At 40.9% G+C, this 19,450-nt stretch overlaps 1 protein-coding gene across 9 annotated transcripts; it reads right to left on the reverse strand.

Annotated features, from left to right (window-relative positions):
- Positions 1–109: 109 nt before the first annotated feature.
- On the reverse strand, positions 110–19,450 carry TP53INP (Tumor protein p53 inducible nuclear protein). Of its 9 annotated transcripts, XM_022832088.2 has the most exons (7): positions 19,325–19,450; positions 19,116–19,222; positions 9,218–9,406; positions 4,340–4,643; positions 3,638–4,028; positions 2,799–3,102; positions 110–2,372 (listed from the first exon to the last, which is right to left on the reverse strand). In XM_022832088.2, the coding sequence occupies exons 4-7, from the start codon at positions 4,623–4,625 to the stop codon at positions 2,175–2,177; spliced, it is 1,179 nt and encodes a 392-aa protein (XP_022687823.1). In that variant the 5' UTR covers positions 4,626–4,643; positions 9,218–9,406; positions 19,116–19,222; positions 19,325–19,450; the 3' UTR covers positions 110–2,174. The 9 variants fall into 9 exon arrangements, with proteins under 9 accessions (XP_022687823.1, XP_022687793.1, XP_022687813.1 ...); XM_022832058.2 differs by lacking the exon at positions 19,116–19,222; XM_022832078.2 differs by lacking the exons at positions 19,116–19,222; positions 19,325–19,450 and adding an exon at positions 10,900–11,004.

Genomic DNA, 19,450 nt, shown 5'->3' on the forward strand with positions numbered 1-19,450 from the left:
AGAGTCATTTTAATTGACATCGGTAGTTTTTATGAGTTTTTATGACATTTTTACAGTTTTTATCACATTTTTTTGTATCTATTCACCAGTAAATGATTATGGTGCCTGCTTTTCAACTGCATAGAGATTTTACAGATTATGTACACTTTTATTTGCCATTTTGTATAATATATATATATTTGTATATAGATAGCTATGTATAATATTTCCGGAGAATTTCTAGGAAAATCGGGGAGCTTTTTCTTTGGAGTCTGTGGTTCTTGCGATATCAAGTCGCTCCGTCGACTTTTTCATATCTATAGATTCGTTTTTACGAACCCCAACCGCACTACCGCCTATGTATCATTGGTGTGCCACTTTTTAATGGAAAACTTAGCTACATTTCCATGTCACAAAAAATATAGATGCGAACAAATAGTTTAAAAGTAAATGAAGTTTATGTTGACTCTTGTAGTAGTTGCTGATAGCAAATGTACACCACTCTAATGTAGAGATATACTATTTTAATCTATAATAATAAATCAAATTATTGTCATATGCTTTTTTCCTTTCAATCTCTTACCAAGAACTTGAATCGAGAAATTACGATCACATAAAACTAAATAATAAGTTCGGATAGTGACTGAATATAACTTCTAATATCTGCACCCGATGCCGCGGTGTACGATAGAAATAATATCATTGTAATAATTATAATTGGTAATTATCTGTGAATCGATAATCACACATTTCGGCTTCGGTTACAATTCTTTTCATGTTTGTTTAAGACGAACCTTTTTGTATCTTTGTGTGAGGTTCATAGTTTTATGCTACTTTTGTGTTTCGTATCTCAATATGACCTTTGCTGCTTCCCATTTTAATTTATTTGCATACGGTCTGACCGATAGCTTTTACTATCTTTTCGGATTATTATTAATTTATTTTCCTCGTGATCATCGTCATCACTATTTAAATGACGATAGTGGTGACACCGTTGTAGTTAGGAGTCATCAGCCCATCTGTCCACATTTTTGCCGACCCTCTGACAAACAGTTGTTATTGCAAACAACTCACGCAATAACCCAATGGCCTATCACGGAGCGTTTTCCTGTTCTTCGTTGTCATTTTCAGTAGCAAAGAGGGTGATAACAAGTTTTAAAGGAATCAAAAGCTCTACTCATTTGCTTGTCTCATTCACAGCTCTAATTAAATCTAAACATTGCTCGAGTAATGGCAGTTTACACGAAAACGACCCCCTGCCCCATTTACCACCATCGGACATTTTAACCCTTAAACTCTACTCATTATTCTTCATCCTATTGTTCTTTTAATCAATCATTTTCATAGTTCTACTACGATAATAATGAATTACTCGTCATTATTTTTTTTTTGTAAGATTCATTCCTTAATTCAATCAACTAACAATAGCAGTGATCATCATCTTTGTCATCATAATGCTAGTACGCTGTTCCTTAGTGATTTCTTAATCAACTTCATTTTGCGTTTTTTTTACTTCAACATCGATTTTCTTTTGTTTTTTTTTTACTGAAACATGATCGGTAACACATGACCGACATAAGAGCACAATCATCAAATCCCTTAGCTCGCATCCGCGACTTGCCTCAGTCGTTGCCGTTCGAAGCTTCTATATTTCGAAGCTTTCGGTTGTTTTTAAATCTTCAAGGTCGATGTCTTTAGCTTATAGTTGGAGGTATTGTTGTTATACTACGCCTCACACGTCCGTTCTTATAATCGTTCTGTCGTACCGATTTCTCGCCTCGGAAACCTTGTGCCAAGTGAGAAGATCTCCAGTTTCACCCCGTCCATTACATTTGCTAGGATCGCCTCTGATGGCGTTAGCTTCTCAACCTTAAAAGATGCGATCTCCAACAAATGAGAATTTTGTTTTGTCTGTAGTTCAGTCGATTCCTGCTAGTAAGTCGACGCAATGATGAACAACTAAAACGTTTGCGCCGGCCGTCGTGCCTATATGTGTGATTCATTCCTTTCGTGAGTCGCTTCACGCTAGTCGGACGTCGTGCGGAGCACCTACGTGAGCAATTCGCTGCTACGGGGAGCGACTAATGTTTGTTTTGACTGCGATTCAACAACTGCCCGCAGAACTGTACAGTCGAATAAAGTTTTCCAAGAAATCCAATACTAGACTGTCGCAGAGCAGAAGACATGTGTTCGTCTTAGCACATCCTTTGGTAGCTCGACCGACGATTGTTGTTAGCAAACGAATTTTTATTTGAATTCTGACGGTCACTTCGTCGCAACTTCTTTTGACCGGATGATGCTCGACACTTATTTAGACGATCGAGCTGAGTGCGGTTCGTTCTGTCTTTCTTCTGTGAAACTCGACCGCCCAACATGGCTGCTTCGAGCGAAACCTACGAAGACATACAGCAAGACAGCCCTTTACTCACCGTATGGTCTTGAAATAAAGAGTCAATCCTGTTAACTATACAGACCATACATGAGAGTCAAGGATAACTTAGTCTAGACGAAATAAAGAAGAACTAATCTTCACATCATCAGCATTCACATGAGTAATGCAGCTTTTACAAATTCATACTTAGCTCTGATACATCCCGTTACGTGTGCAAGAAAGAACTAACGCAATGATAAAAATTATCATGAGACATATAACGTTTTGTTTTTCATTGTTTTCGGTCAAATATTTGCTTCGAGCGCGAACAGTAACGCTATTGATAATAATGTTAATAACATTAGACACCCTAATATAATAATATTGCTTTGTTAATGGCATTAATTTGCGTATGCCATCTACCTATATCTATAATGCAGTTTTGTACCTTCTGGCTCTTTAGATGGGGTATAGTAGGAGTCACTGTGTACGGGACAAAGAAGTCTTGCTTTCGACGACTTCGTTGGCGTGCCCGTTTACCACCACAGGGCCGCATTTGACCCACCATCTCCACCATCTCCTCGTCTACGGATGGCTCGTCGTCTTCGTCAGCTTTTTCAATCGTTACTGGGCTCGAAGAAATCGACGGTGACTGCATGGCATCCTCTAAGAGCGAATGATGATAGACGCTCATGGATGGATGCTCGATTAGCAAGTTCTCGAGAGGAGAAGTTGCCAGTTTTACGGGTCGCCTGAAATCACGACATTATCATTGCCATCACGTTATAATGTTGACCAAGCATTGTTGGACTGATGCACCGGGCAAGAAGAGGTACTGCACTGCATCCATACAATTTCACCATGACCAGGAGGTTACTAAAGAGCTACTCTGTAGAACACAGTAAAATTTCAAATTTTGCATCCTGGCCTACAACAATGTACGCCGATCATGTAAACGATAACGGATGTTCCAGCTGTTGATATAGTAAGTAATAGCGCCGTTCGATGCTTTGCAAGTACAAAATATTAGTGCTGGACGTTTTCTTGCAGCTAAATCGGAACTAAAGATTTGTGGTCGAAGCAAAACTTGATATGTTAGGCGAAATGAAAATATATACCTTTTGACCACGACAGGTCAAATTACTTGGTGAAAGTCCTATTTTTTTTCTTACGTATGTTCTATGGCTTCATGCGGCGTGACTGCCGTCCTAGTAACCAGTCCCTGTCGTTTGTTTTGTGGTTTTAGAATCTAGGAACTAAGAATAGCTAGATCCATGGATGGCTCACCTGCGAGCTATGCATGCCGATGGCGCCACGTACCAACTTTCTTCCAATCCGGAAGAGGGCGCGCAATTCTCGCTGTCGTCCTCGCTGCCCTTCGGGTTTCCTCCTTCTCCACTTTCACTGTTGCCACCGCTGCCGCTGCAGCCCCTCTGCTCCATTTGGTGGCCGCCTTGTCCACTACCGCTGATGTTGCTACTGCTATCGCAGTTATCCCTGCTGCGGCTCCTGTTTTGGCCTGTGATTCGATTAGCACCACCTTGATCGTCATCAGCGTGATCCACTTCGTTTCTGGCCACGTCTCCTTTCGTCTCATTGAACGACAGCCAGCAACGACTTCCACTTCGTCGCTTAATAGAGATTGGGGCAGTGCCACGTTGACTACCGGATAGCACCTCTGTTCGCGGAAGCCGAATGTGTGCCAACAATAAACACAAACAAAGACTGCTTAATTTCAACCAAACCCGGTTACATTTCACAATAAACGTACTAGAAAAGGGCACTACTACGAAATTTACATATGAAATTTGGCATAAGTGGTGACTCATGTAAGACTGATCACAAAAATATCACAAAGAGGCGACAGGAAAAACCAGCGGGAGACAAAGAACCAGCTTCCTTCCTTCTGTCCCATTTTAGGTCCTATATTTTTTGCTATCTAATCATTGCTGCAAAAGACAAATCAAGGCGAGTTCAAGCAAAACAGACCTCCTTCCATAACGATGCTGCCCGAGAAACAACCATTTGCTATTCCCTTCGAGCAGCGGCCGCTATGACCGGACCAATTGTTACTGGAGATGGCATCGGGATCAACGAGAAGCCAGTCCTCTTCTTCGGTGCACCGCAGTTCTTGAAGGGCGATCACCGTACCTTGCGCTACTTCTGTGGGCACTGTAGAGGGCGTCGGGGAGGGGCCGCCAACACCAGCAGCAGCAGCAGCAGCAGGCACCGCTGAACCGCCGCCCATCAGGTACGAAGCTAGGTTGCTCAGCATCTCGACAGGTAGGCTGATCTGGGTTAAATCAACGAACAGTACATGCGTTACACATATATCGGATCCGTCGACGGCAGCAAAATGTCACAAAAAAATAATAGCGTGTAATAAAGCATCCTTGATCATTAACTTCGGCAGAAAATCCGCAGACGCCGTTCACACGGTTTACTTGATTGCCAATTGGTTTTCCAATTTTTGTAAATAAGAAGCAGTCTCGTAACATATTATAAACAAAAATATCTGAGATATCTAACCAGATACATCTGCTAATAATAGGATCGATATTATTGCTTATTATCGTTATTTTTAAATAATGAAAAAAATTATCTTTATGTTCAAATGAGATTTGATTGTTCCATGATTTTTTTCTGAAACGCTACAGTTAGGGACCGCCTGTTAATGTCTCGACACTTACTATCTATGTATCGAATTTGTCGATGATTACTAGGCTAATTACCACAGGTACTAGTTGGCAGTTTTTAGAGTAGTCCGACAACAATATAAAAACAATTTACTCTAAGCTTCTTTAAAAAGGACATAGTAAATGGTAGGTGTCAAAATATTGCACCACGGGACACCGACGGTCGCCGTACATTACATCCTTCGCTGTTGCTCTGTTCGAGTGTACTGCCTTCGAATGTCACAGTTCGTCTGACACGCCACAGGCCGGAGTTGAAAAGGACAACGAAGGTGATAATTTTCTTTGATTACACCGATAGCATTTTACAACATAATGTCTAGAATATTGCATTACAATGGCAACATAGGAGCACATGAATGTCCTTGGATTCACAGACACTAACAGTTGTTCCTACCTCAATTTGACTGGTTTGTATCGAGATAAAACCAGTCGTCTACTTGTTAATGTAGACTTCCCGTAAACCTGACGACGAGTCGTCACCGCAGTGGCCTTAGTACTGTAATGCTGTCATCCGCAATTCCACAGCAGCGTGCGAGGGTCCGCGAATGAGAGAAAGATGTCTTTTTGGTGAGAATGCGCCACACACTACCGTTCTTAAGAGGATGAGAAGGTCAACGCCAGCCATTACCAGCAGCAGCAGCTTCCGACAGATGAAGTCAACTTATGAAATAAGCAGCACTAATGTCGCGCGATGCAACTGCGTGTAGGTAGTTGGGTCTCTCCGTATTTTCACTCAATGTCGCTGCCTAACTCTCACTTGAAGAGACTGCGGAATGAAGTGACAGACGGCTCGACGCCAGCTCGAATAGCAAAGGCGTTAGCAACGTAAACCGCCATACCAGTATCCGTCCTTTTACACATAATGGCAACATGGCTTCGTTTTAAGGTCTGGTGCTACCGATTTCGCGCAGCCGGCCATCTTTTCCTATGCGTACTGTAGAGCTACCTACCTGCTCACTTGATCTACTGTATCTCGAGTGAGCAAGTAGTTCCCGCTTTAGTTACCGAGCCTGTGGGCATACAGATTAGCGACGGATGTTTAATCGCTCTATCAGCGATGTCTAGATAATGACAAATGAGAACTTTTTAGTATTGTTTGGTGCTTCAGAAGCAAATATGCGACTCACATCGAGAATATGAATGAGATATCGGTAGTAGTAAATGCAACTTAACTAGCTTTACTGTTTAACAGATAAGCTGTCTGTGCTGCCACCAGCGGACCTAATAGAGACAATCAAATAGCCATGTAGATGATTGTTCACCAACATTGCTTATGCTTCTAGCGCTGCGAATCTAACCCTTGCATTGCATTGCAGCAGGTATTTGAAGCAGAGCATTTACCGCGATCGAGATATCATCGAAAGCAACACTACCTACTTAGAACAGAATGTTTATAATCATACGCTGCTGAGCTCGAGCTAAACCGCACGTCCTAGGACTCGATATGGCCGGGCAAAGCGATGTCGACCCAGCACAAAGTACGGCTGATGCCGCCCTATTAGCATCGACCACAGCGCCAACAACAAAACCTGCTGAAACTAATTAGTCTCGTTCTCAGTCACTTTTAACCTTGCTTGATGTTATAATGGCTATTCGAAATTACGTCAGTGTAAATTGCTGATTGTCTAAAATCTAACTTTCGTAAAAAGGTGTCGTAATCTTAACAGGATGTTAATGTCGTACAGGCACTGCTCGGTGTTCCTCAAACGAACATACATACAGACAGACACGCGAACTAAAGGTATTTTTCACAGTTGCATTAAGACCTAACGCTATTACCGCTGCCGTTCAGGTGTGGACTATGAAAATATTGTCCATCTTCCAATGGCGACAACAATGTAAGTGCACACCGAGAAGGTACTATTGCTGCTTGATTTGGCAAGACAACTAAGAATAAGAATGGTCTTTATGTAGTAGCCTTGCCCCGGGTAACTAAGACAACGACATTGACTGGCCGCACAAAGACACTCGATACTCATTTGATCAGTGTATTAGCTGCTAAGAGAGAGGCATCCACCTGAACTTATGTTTAACTAATGTTGAGATAAATTTAAGAAAATTATTTACAACTTGGAACGGACGCAGACGTTCAATCATGTGAATGCACTTTGTACACAGTACTTCACTCGCTGTTGTAACCCGTTAAACAGGAAGACCCGCTAAAGGATTACAGAAAATTGAACGGGACTATTCTTATGACCTTCAGTCCGTTCTTAATTATTTCATAATATATTATTTCACCAAAACACTCATTCATAGCCCTGAGATAATTTGATTATTCAAACAGAAAAGGTGCCGGCAATTCTGGCAAGAAATCTTGTGTGTCTATCTAGTTTTAGTCTGTTAGGCGAACACAACAAAAAAAACTGTGGCTTGTGGTTTAATCGTATGCATCAAAATATTTTTCAGCTCGGCGCCTTTCCAATATCTTCATGAAAGGACAACCTTCCAGAAGGAGACTTCGTTTAGCGGTCGGCGATTCTCCCCGTGTGTATGTGAAGGGCAGGCGAGACTTGGCAATTGCGTTAGTAGATCTTGCCACTCTAGTGTCTACTGGCATTAGAGACTTGAACATACATCCGACAGCGTAGGGGCAAATAAAGCCATCGTCAGATGCCATGAGCAGTACCAATGGCGACATGTTCAACCATTCGATCGATCAAAAACAGACCTGAGCAAGAATCAAATGGGTGTGAGTAAGCTTTTCGAACAATCGATGCGGTGATGTCCGATTGTGTGACGATGATGCTCCGCATACACTATTTTCTTAACAAAGTATGGTAGCACAGAAAAATCTTTAAAGGCATTTTACTGATGGAGCGGTTATACTAAGCGCCAGACATAGTTAGTACGTTTTAATGTACGTACTCCATGCCTAATCAGGGCAGCTAGAAAGCCTAGTTGCGCTAACTAGGCCATACTGTGTTCATTCAGAAGTAGCCTTTTTGGGGACGAATGCAGAGAATCGCATCTACGAAAGCGCCGAAATGCCTGATCGACCTTACATACAAGTCAACGGCAATAAAACTGCTGACCTCGAACAAGCTATTTATATCTGTGATAGTTTGAATGATTACTAATTTGGTTTACTCGATAAGAACACATTAACAACAACTGTTAAAGATGCCTGTCTCAGTGCTTTTTGTATATATATGGAGAAGGATGTCGCCGACTTTCACTTGCGAGCGCTTTTAGAGAGCCAGCTGACTGAATTGGGTAATAATCAACTGTTTCGTGATAAATCGACTGATTTATTTTTTGGCCGCTATTCATTGCGATACGGCTGCCCCCATGATAGGCGACATAAATTACGCCCCTTCCAGCTCTTATGTAATTATAAATTATATAAATTTGTGCTAATGAAGTTACGCAACCGTGCTGAGCATACGTTCTCCGTTCCCCTCCATTGTATGGCAGCAGCGTGAATTTTCGCACTGCATTATTTTTTTTCTATAACGCAGCTGTGAGAAGTTCTACAGGCTTTTCGATGTGAGAAAAATATGTGCACACACGCACACTAAAGTTCGTAAGGCGCTGTATGTACCCGGTGAATTAGAGTTACCGCTGCTTTCGTCGCTTCTACTGGTGATAAGGGAAAGCAGATGCACAGATACGCAACCGTAGAGGACGACAACAGGCTGAGAAAAAGGGCAAAGACGCTAACTCAGATGCCAGAGGCGAATAAACCGATACGCGCAGTACCGAGAAATGTGCATGCAGTTAAGGAGTTCTCACATGTATTTGGCCTTTCAAAAGAATTACCAACTCTACTTTTTACCAAAAAACGAAAAAGATGAGGCAGTCATCTTAAATTGTAAATGAATCTTAACCAATAATATAGAGCTTCATATACCCGCTCATGCTTTAGAGAACAGCAAAAATTTATTACGAATTCATCTCGTTTCTAAGCAAAATTTCATTGATTGTTGATTGTTTTACTGTTGTTTATGTAACGTTAATATAATAATACAAATTTATCACCGCTATCCTACCCACAGTTACTCTCACTCTAACACAACTACATAAAGTTTGGATACGCGTACTAACTAATAATATCTAGTTCTGTGCATTGCCTTTGTCGAGGCCAAAGGACAACGATACACAGCCTGGTCGGTTTCAATTAGCTTAGACTTGCTTCTATTACGCCAAGGAAGTAGTGGTTTTCGCGTACATGAGTCCTTGTTGCGACCTTCCGAGCCTTTCTTCCTAGCAACGACGGTCAGAGGGTGTAGTGTGTATCCGCAGTTTGCGTTTCAGCAGAACTGATCTTCGAGACAAAATGTATAAACCGCTCAGTACAGATCAACAACAACAGGCTTGTTAGCGAAGCCGCTTCAAGAACGTTGTAGCAGAGCAAATTCTGAAACGATGCCCATATAGACGATGCTTAAATCGAATAGTTGATTGACAGAGTCCTCTTTAATTCAAACAGGTCCACCGAGTAAAGGTGAATACCCTTAGTTTAAGTATTTGTATTAAGTTTTAATCAAGTTCAAGATAATAGTTAAGTAGGACTTCTGTTTTACTAATGACGTCATTCTTTGCAAAAACAACAAATAACTGATCTGTAGTTGAGCATCTTCTCAGTCAGTCTATTCTTCACTAAAACAGATGTGCGTGGAGCTTAACGTATCAGTGATATGTATTTGTTTGAAACTTAACTATTTATTACGTATACAGGTGTTTGTTCCATCGTTATGTTTTAGATACAAATCCTGGCGCTGAATATCGGCCACCAAAGTGGATGAATTTTCAAAATTTAGAATACACATTGAGTTGAAGTAAGCTTTTTGTCACATCGAGCATATATCTATTGGCGCCTCTCAGCACGAAATAGAGCCAGCTTCCTCTAGAACAAAGCCACGTTTGGCAGGAACGGGAGGTTCATGTCTTGAACACTAATGAGGGCTCGTGATGTCCTTACGTCAGGCGAACTTCTATTAAAATTATAAATCTTCTAGATTACTTAAAAAGTTTTTCTAATTTCTATGGGCCTTCCAAAAAACCCAACGGAAGATTACTATAAGACAAAGGGAAGATCCACAACAAAGATCAGACTAAAAAGGCTCGAAAATGTATTACGCTAGGACACATACAACCTTTGACCTCTGTTCAGAGTAAAATTTAAATCCACGCTTCTATCGTCACTCGTATACAACCCTAAAAATAAACCTAGAATATTTATATCTACATTATACAAATATCTTTATAAACCGACCAAATATTCCGCTGCTTTGCTATTGTTTTCCGGAAAAGTCTGTTTCTCATTAAAATGTCCTTCTTGTATATCTTATTGATCATGGTTTTTTTTTGACTGAGACGTACATTACAAGTAGATTATACATAACTCGGGATCAAAAACAAGCTTAAGTTTATAAACGAGACGTCCTGTTTTCTTTGAAAAGAATTAGCGGCACATGCCGTTTCAGTTGTAGATATAAAAGGGAAGCACCAATAAGAAACTGTCCATTTGCTGCTTTAATCAAGGTCGGACTAAACCGTTCTTGCTGTATTACTCTCGTTGCTTTGTGGATTGCGTCCTTTTATCAAAGGCTAATTCAGTCACTTAACAGTTTCGCTAAGTAACCCGCCTCCTTTATCGTTAGTATTACTAAGGCACGAGTATTAACAGCCATAGAACGGTATATTGTTTATAAAAACATCCGTGTCTATTTCCGTCGCGTGAAACTGCTAACATTGTTATTATATCACTATGATTATCGCCGTCTTCGTCGTCGTCAATACCAGCAACAGCGGTGTCTTTATGATTATGGCAGTGATAACCCTTTGAAAGGCTGTGAGGCTCACATTTTGAAGATGGTGCAGTAAATACTTATATCGAACCATACTTACCTCCAGACGTTTCCAGTTGGTACAGATTTGCCATGGTAGTTACGGCGTACAATAAGATGACTAGCAGTTAGCGCGCTCAACGAAATATATTCCGTTGCTTATTATATTACACATCTAACTAAATTGAAAAAAGGGTAAACTAGAGGAGGCGTTGTAACGATGGCCATCTTTCTTTCACTAGAGGCAAGAAATAGTTTAATTTTTTATAATGGTTTAATAGTAGTACTATTATATAGGACGTGAATTTCGTACGACAGTTCGCCTTCGGAAGTCGAACAGAGAAGGAGAGAAACAACAGAAGGAGCTAGAAGTTCCAGAATTCCAAGGTCCTACACATAAGGACAAATGATTATTGTGACTATACGATAACACAGGCGCACTTGCAGACGCAGCAGCGTCATCATAACCGCTAGGAAAACAGTAGGATTGACACCTAACTGAAATCATAATGTTCTTGCTTAGAAGAAGCAGCAGCCGTTCTGCCGTGCAATCACACAGAAACATGCACACAATTTTTACGAATAGTATATTTATATGTTTTTCCGAGGGTACCGAATAGCAAGAAATATAACATCAATAACGCGGAAATACGCAGCACATTTGCGACATGAAGCTTGGTTCCGATTTGTACTATCTGTCTAGCCTATTAAAATTCTTCCTTCTTTGTTCCACCTAGAACGATTCCTTAAAGTGGTAGGCTTGGACCCATTTTCTGGGTCTCTAAAGTTTGATTCTAAAAAGATGTGCAAGTAAGTTGGAGCCGACTGACTAAATATTTACCCCTTAGATAAAAAAAAATATGCTTTTTCCAATGGAACGTCATGTTAATTTAAACTGTTCTAGTTTTCTAGATTTGAAAACAACGTTGTACTACCGTTAACAAGCACTAACAAGGAGGCCACCAGAATCGTCCTCGTTGATATGTCACATGATGGGAGTTGGGTTACCTGAACAAATGGGCTTAACTTGTGCCACTCGACAAACTGCCTTTAACCGTAACTTTGGAAATACGCTCGGGTCATGGTTACTAGAAGACAGATAACCCGTGATCGAACTTATCTCTGTTATAGACATAATTGGCCGCGTACTTTTGGACAGGTAAAACAATGTGCTCGGTGGAAAAACAGGCGTGGAGCGAAGCCTCCATATGGTGTATCTATACCACGTGTATATAAAAAAGCCAATCGTCATTGTCGTATCTCGGTGCGCTACTGCGGTGCTACGTCGGTATAGAAACTGTTTTTTTCCCCACGATTTTCCAGCTAGTAGCTGAATAACTACACCTAAAATGGCTATGGCAGCGAACAATAGCGGCAATAGAATCAAGTAATCTTAAAGAAAATAAATATATCCTTTTAATAGTAACAATTACACAACAGCCAATAAGAACACAATCGAACTATTCAACAGCTGACAGCCGAGCGAGACGGAACGATTTTTATGATTTCCAGTTTTCCTGTTTAGGAACTACGTCATTAGCTAGGTGAATACACCTAAACGTCATATTTGCAGGCAGTAGATTTTGCCATTGTGAAGAGGTAGAGCACTGTTCCGTACACTGGCATACGCAGGGTGGACAACGAAAAGATTATTCGTACACTGTGGTGCAATTGGCGAAATATCGATTCGTAAACCCACGCCACGGCATTGTGTACATACATGGATGCTTATTTTGGATGAGCGTTAATAATATAATAAGACACTTACTACCATTGTCTAGTGTTGTTTGAAAAGCATCTAAATCATACGCGTAACAAAGCAATTGCCAATTGGATGGATCGTTAGAAGGCGCGCGTCAGTAGGTTCTAATAGATGGTCTACTTAAGAACAGGTGGATGATGACTCGGCCTAGCGGCATATTACCAGCAACAGTTGCCCTATCAGTCAAGCCTACTGATTGATGGCGACACCTTTAATTCAAGCAGTACATATCCCACAAGCACCTCTCGCAATTAGACACAACTCATTTGCCACTCGACGATTCGTTCACGCATTATCATAGTCCACTTCGTTGTTTCGTCATCGATTCCAACGATCTGGCACAGCTTTGAAATTGTACAAAAATGTCAAAGCAGTACGATTTTGGACAAGATTTGAAGATGGACCTTACCTTGAGGGTTCGAGTCGAATGGTAGTGCGCCAATTTGACGCTCAGTAGTTCTTTGTATTGCACGATTATACAGTATAATAATACGCTAAAAAGTATCTCAACTAATATAAGCTTTATTCTATTTCATCACTTCTACTACAGCGTATCCATTACGGACACATCACAGAACAACCACGTATAGCACTGGCGGCTTCCAACTATCGCCTGATCAAGAGGTTTACTTGTACGAGTGATTAGCACTCCCATACAAAAGCAACTTCGCCGCCAGATAATTATCAGTCGACGGATGGACGCGAATTAACGTACCGTAATGACGCTGCAATGCGTAGTACTGCAAAGAATCGCAGCTAGCGTCGTTAGCAGACTGAAGAACACTAAGACTGCCGTCAAGCAAGCCTGGAGAAGGCTTTTGCGGCCGAGATTACCACACAGTATAGTAGCGATGCTAATCCAATCCCTCTAAGTCTGTTTCACTTGTCTGCGCAGAGGAAGAAATTCCCCATCCAACATATTTCCTAAGATCTGTCATCATTTTCTAAGGCGCAATTGTGAGCACGCTTGACAGGCCCTCACGAGCCCGGTGTGATCTCATGATACAAAAAAAAAGTTTCATTACGTTTTCAATCGTTAGAGACCAATGGCCAAAATTTAACAGATGATGATATAGAAGCAAATGCTTATTCTGCACCTATGCCAAATACTTGCGAAAGTTACAAAAAAGTATGCGAAATAATAGTGGATAGCAACAGACGTAAATTAAATCGTACGTCACTCGTGCAAATTTATATCAAACATGCCGTCAAAATATTTTTGTGATAAACGTTTTTCATAAAATGACCTCCATTCTTATTTCCTACCGGGAAAGCGTTATTTCATACATATGTCAGTATATTTTTATTAGTAGTGATGAAATTATATATATATATATGTACTTTGTTCGTTGATTGTATGTCCTCATGGTCGTAGTTTCTATTCCAATGGGTCAATGAAATCGCAAAAAGCTATTAGTCCTTTGCAAGATACCGTACATAAAGAGACAACTGAGCCGCGATTACGCACGTTTGATCAAACGGAGCATAAACAACATAAAAACATTCGCATTTTCTTTATTTGAGATGCACTCTCTATTTGACCGTCCTAAACCTAAGCTTAATTGCGTAGTACGACAATATAGTTATATTTTGGATACGCGAATGTGACTGCCGACAATAAGCAATCTGATCTAATATACCGATAACGTAATTGTGTCCATACGTACAAATTAGTTTTAAAACTATATTTAATTAGCATCACGTTAACCAACTGGATTTAGTTATATTCTTAATATACAAGATACATATCCTGGTGAATCCATGAAAAATTTTGGCATAAAATTTCTGGTCAGATTACTTCAAAGAAGTAGAAGGATCAAATGCTGCATGTGTCCTTATGCCAGCTGCACAGCCCACTATTTTGACTACGACCCTCATGGTTGAATGTGCAGTGAGATGTTATTAAATGTAACACTGTTGTTGAAATACGAAGGACCAGACTTCTGAGTTCAATACAACGAACCCGTGCATATACATTAACCATTTCGGTGATCCCTCCCAATAGCCTATGGAAATCTGCAAAATGCAAAGTCGAAACGTTCTACATATATAGGTCAAAGGCGTCGTAGTTCAATGACATAGCGTAATCCATCGCCACGGTTTAGTCATGGTGAATTCCGCGCAAAGGTGACAAAAACTTATCGAAATTAGTAAACACCTCAATTCTGTTTGCGTTCGCGGGAAAACTGACGCCACAGTTGGGTGATGTCAAAACACCACAATATTCAATTAGGTTTTTTTTTTTGTTTCACACTTTTTCATTGAGGTCGTTCTCTCCGGAGTCGTCTATAATACGTCTGAACTGTCGAAGAGATCGAAGGGTTGCTGCCCATGACGCCCGCAGATATTTTGTATATAAGCAGGCATGAGCAAGGTTTTTCGAAGATGTAAATGCGCTTATAAAAAAACACTAACTCTATCAATAATCGAGTCAAAATATCGCAAAAACGTGCACCCTTTCTGTGAATTTTACAAGTGGCCAGCACATGTCCCAGTTAGAAAATGCACAGTAATATATTAAATTACTATAGTTGCTGTTAGTTGTTCTATGATTGTTTCTACTTCCCTTTTGCCAAAAGAGGACGCATTGAATCGCAATGCGCCGTTTGCCTAGCAAAGGTGCCCAGGTGATCGAGGCTAATATGCAAAGCTGAAACATGAAGAAGACCAGTTCAGCGATATTCAAACAGCCGACGTTTACTCTCACTTTTATAAGACTTTTTTCAGTTCTTTTTTACGCAGTGGTGTTCATAGCGTAGCAGAGAGTTCATATTGCAGAATCGTCTCGCTAGACAGATTCACTACACATATATTATTATACGTATAAATTTTAACGGATGAAGAAAATTAGATATAATGTTTTTTTTTATCTCCCCCGCCACAACTGACATCTTTCTATTCGCAAATAGAAACCAACATCAACAAGCAATTCTCTTGTCAGATATTACCAGACACAACGTGGAGATCAAGCTAGCATTGTTGATTCAAGTGCCCTTACAAAGCTCCTTATTGAATAAATCAAAAAGGATAAAGATTCGTATAATAACTTCCTTCATTCCCTAGTGACTTCAACACAGAGTTCTCTAGCTTCCATTTGAGTCTTATCATGTTCCAAAACGTGATGGCACCCTATAAACTATAACTGTATGCTGCTCTAAATACAAAATCATTACGAGCACAATTTTCATCACGGGTATCTGACAAGTCTCTACAAACATTTTTAACTGCACATATTTATCTTTCGCGCTCTGTTTGGTTCAAATATGGCTCCGTCGTTTCTTGCCTTAAAACCTTGAGATAAGGTTGTAACCCATACAGACATTGTTTTCAACACATTCTCATTTTTATTTTTCGTCACTGTTTTCATTCGAATGCGCGCGAGCGTTTCCTGTCAATCTGAGAGGTCTTTGGTAACGAACAAAAACGAAAACTGGCCAACTTCCTCAGCGTCGTTTTAAAATATAAACTAATGTCGAAGATTTATATTTTTGCGGTTACGCAACTTTATCTCCTTGTTCTTTTTCTATAACCTTTTGTGACTCCTTTGGAATACATTACAGTTCCTTTACTGACATTGTTTCTAAATAATTTGATTATTTTGTTCATAGACATTTGTTGACTACGATTGTTGAAGTGCATCCTTTGTTTTTGTTTATCCTCTGTTCGCCCTATTCAAGATAATACAAGCCGCTCAGCTTGACGGAAAAAGAGTGGGCGTAGATGCTTGCCTCTACTTTTAGGGCCTTGGCAGTCCTTTGCCCTACGACGACCACGACAGCGACGACAATGTTAGACTCCAATCGTGTTTGAAGACACAACGACTGCGGCCAAACGACTCTGATTTAACTTTAGCTTGTTGCATTGCGCTAACCCAATCGACTCTCCGTCTTCCTTTCATTGGTTTCACCTGCAGCAATGGTGGCACAATCATCATATTCTTTGTCTCCTCCTTTCATCATCATCACCGTCGCCGTCATACACGTGCAGGTGCCTCAAAGCCTGTTGCCGCGGCTGTCGCATCGCAACACAGTTAACAGGGGGCATCTGCCGAATATCACCTCTCGGTAGTTCCGTTCCTATCACAGGATGACAATATGTCCAGGGTGCCCCAAAAAATGTGTGCACTGTTTACATTATTTTGGCTGTACAGTGACTCATGCAAGATGTACCACGAAGACGATGCAGATAACAAATTTCATTTCTGATAGGTGTAAAGAGCCTATCTTCATAAGAACATTTTACGCAGGTGGACTGGACAAAAAAGACCTATAGAATGCCCTGCCTGCTTTCTTGAACAGCCTACACCAGAAAACCGACAACACTAGAAGACTTGAAAGCTGCAATTGACAAAAACGGGCCACAGCATTAGACGAAATGTTTGTTGAAAGTTGTGGATCAATGTTTCATCGTTAGTACCAGTGTAAAGACCTCTTTCACGTTCGAGAAGTGCCATTATCATAAGAACGGTAATATTTTGAACATGCGCGATAGGAAGAAAAGTTATACATTTTATATAGATTTCCCTGCGATATTAAGCATATGCAAATAAAAAATGAAATTATGATCGTTCAAACCCTGTATAAATTTTTGGGATATATATATAATAAGTGTCTCACCGATAGAAGTTCGAGAGAGACGGCATTTACTGATTGCCACCACTGCCGCCTTCCTCAGTCTGCGGCGTCCGTCTAGCGGCAGTAATCGTGATGCCACTGCCAGCAGCGTCTTAAGACTGGCAGCTTCTACGGCCAGATGGACGCGGTGGTGGTAAACTAGTCGTAGGTATATCATAATACCAATACGATTAACAGCCCTAGTGCTGCTTCTATAGTCCCTGCGACATGTACAGCGGCAGTAGCGGTGTCTTCCATTCGTAGTATATGGGTGGCTGGGTGACTGGTTTGTTCGCACTGGTGACTCGTGGCTGGTTAGTTGATAGACGCACCTGGACGGACGGGCTGGGACCTCAGCGGGGTTTCGTTTCATCCTCTGATGTCCCCATGTATTCGGCTCGTATTGGCTCTAAGCTGGCTTGAATGCCAACACAGCAACACTTGCACGACAGTCGACCAAAACGGAGCGCCCTTAGGTACGTCGCCAAGGGAACGGCAACAAAGCGAGCCCCTAAGTCCTGCTATTGTGCGCTCTAATATAATGGGAATTAAATATGAAGGTGGGCGGCAACGAAAGTAACATGATGCACTCACCTGATTTTGGTCATTATTTCATTGACAGTGATGATGAAGATGATAACGAACGGCACAACAGAGTCAACAAAACGCTCTTCGTATACACTGGCCAGAGATTTGTCTTTAGGTCTGAGCTTTAACAGATACCACTGTTTTGCTTCTGTAACTTAGTGAACTGCCGTACGGTAAACCAGATATTAAGCGAGCACAACTCCGTGCAATGTTACAACTATACATACTACTACCATATCATTATCGCGTTTGGAACATTGTCTTAGCATAACATTGGAAATCCGGATAATGTTTGACAAATTCTCCGAGGATAATAACATGAATCAGCTTGATTCGAGCACCAAGGAATAAACGCTTTCTCCTACCATACTACATTGCATTTATGTTGCTACACAGAAGTCAGGTTTACCCGCCATGAACAAAACTAGTTCCTACAATTCGTAATGCTAAAGCCGCCCACAAATTTCTCACGTTCGTAATACTGTTGCTGGTAGAGCAAAACATTCCGAATACGCAAGGAAGGTAAATTTGGAATGAAGTCTGCGCATATATGCGACTACTGGTACACAAATACTTGGCGACGGAAAATTTCTTTTTGAATTCCACCTTTAAATAAATAACGCTACTCTTATGAAAAAAATGCCACCCTTCTATTATAAGAGAGCGGCAATGCAACAACTAGGTGCGCTAATATACATTAAGTAGAAAAACGGTGAACGTTTTTCGTTTGAAACAGTTTCCCTACGGAACATTTATTGCTAACTTGAAGCACAAACTTTTGGATCCTTTCAACAAAATATATCTGACGGTTTAGAGAAGGAAGCTTAGCACTGTTTTCTAGCCCATTAATGGTGTTTAACTGCTGGCTTCTCTGCGGCTTCTGGTGACACTACCTCCGAGCAAAAAATCAGGGTCAGCTCTCCTCTATGATTGTCCTGAAGAACAACAACACTGCGCATCGCTGCGCATTTGGGTCTTTCGGAAAGAAAAACACGTCGCGCCGTCAAACAAAAGGACAAAACAGAAAATCTTTTGCAAATGGATTTTGGCGACAAAAACATGAAAATCAGTCGATTAATTGCTAGAACCTACTGCATAAAAGGGGTCTCACCATCTAAGCCCAGAGGTTACGAACCTTGAGCCACTCGAAGCGATATCATAGTATGTTCACACGGACCAAAATATAACATAGACAAGCCATGCACTACAGCTGGTTCAAGTCATGTGGTGGCATAGAAAATTCTTTTGGATTATTAAGCCCGCCTTCGTTCAGAGAATTTTTCGATGTATTAAATAATAGACAAGTGACCATACCTTTCAGGTTTATAGGTGTAATCATACGCTCTGCGAGCGCGAGCGCCTGAAGCCTAGCGGGTTCTGAATGGCGACTGCTCACTCACTCTCGCGTTTTCTCTAATGAGCTGAATAGGCAAAAAGGACGCCAAGACTAATTTGGTTTCTTTTGGCCTTCTCAGTAGTATTTTGCAATTATGTTGCTATTAAAATGGCTAAATCGTACTTACTGGCTGGTCAGTTTCCTTAAAGCTCCAAAGCGAAGGTTCTGAGGATCTAGACTTGGTTCTGTCACTGTAACAGAGAGCTGAGCAGCGATCAGCTGTTGATTCTGTCTATTCAGCAGCTACTTGGCA

This window comes from Varroa jacobsoni, unplaced genomic scaffold (assembly GCF_002532875.2).
Source record: "Varroa jacobsoni isolate VJ856 unplaced genomic scaffold, vjacob_1.0 scaffold_37, whole genome shotgun sequence".
In the NCBI taxonomy this organism is placed as follows: Eukaryota; Metazoa; Arthropoda; class Arachnida; order Mesostigmata; family Varroidae; genus Varroa; species Varroa jacobsoni.

Bases quoted from the DNA above. Each gene is read 5' to 3' on its own strand.
- TP53INP (XM_022832068.2), bottom strand. From the start codon at position 4,625: ATGCTGAGCAACCTAGCTTCGTACCTGATGGGCGGCGGTTCAGCGGTG. The intron at 4,029-4,339 runs GTCTGTTTTGCT...TTCCGCGAACAG, and splicing joins CAGCATCGTTATGGAAGGAG to AGGTGCTATCCGGTAGTCAA. The intron at 3,103-3,637 runs GTGAGCCATCCA...TCGTGATTTCAG, and splicing joins TCGGCATGCATAGCTCGCAG to GCGACCCGTAAAACTGGCAA.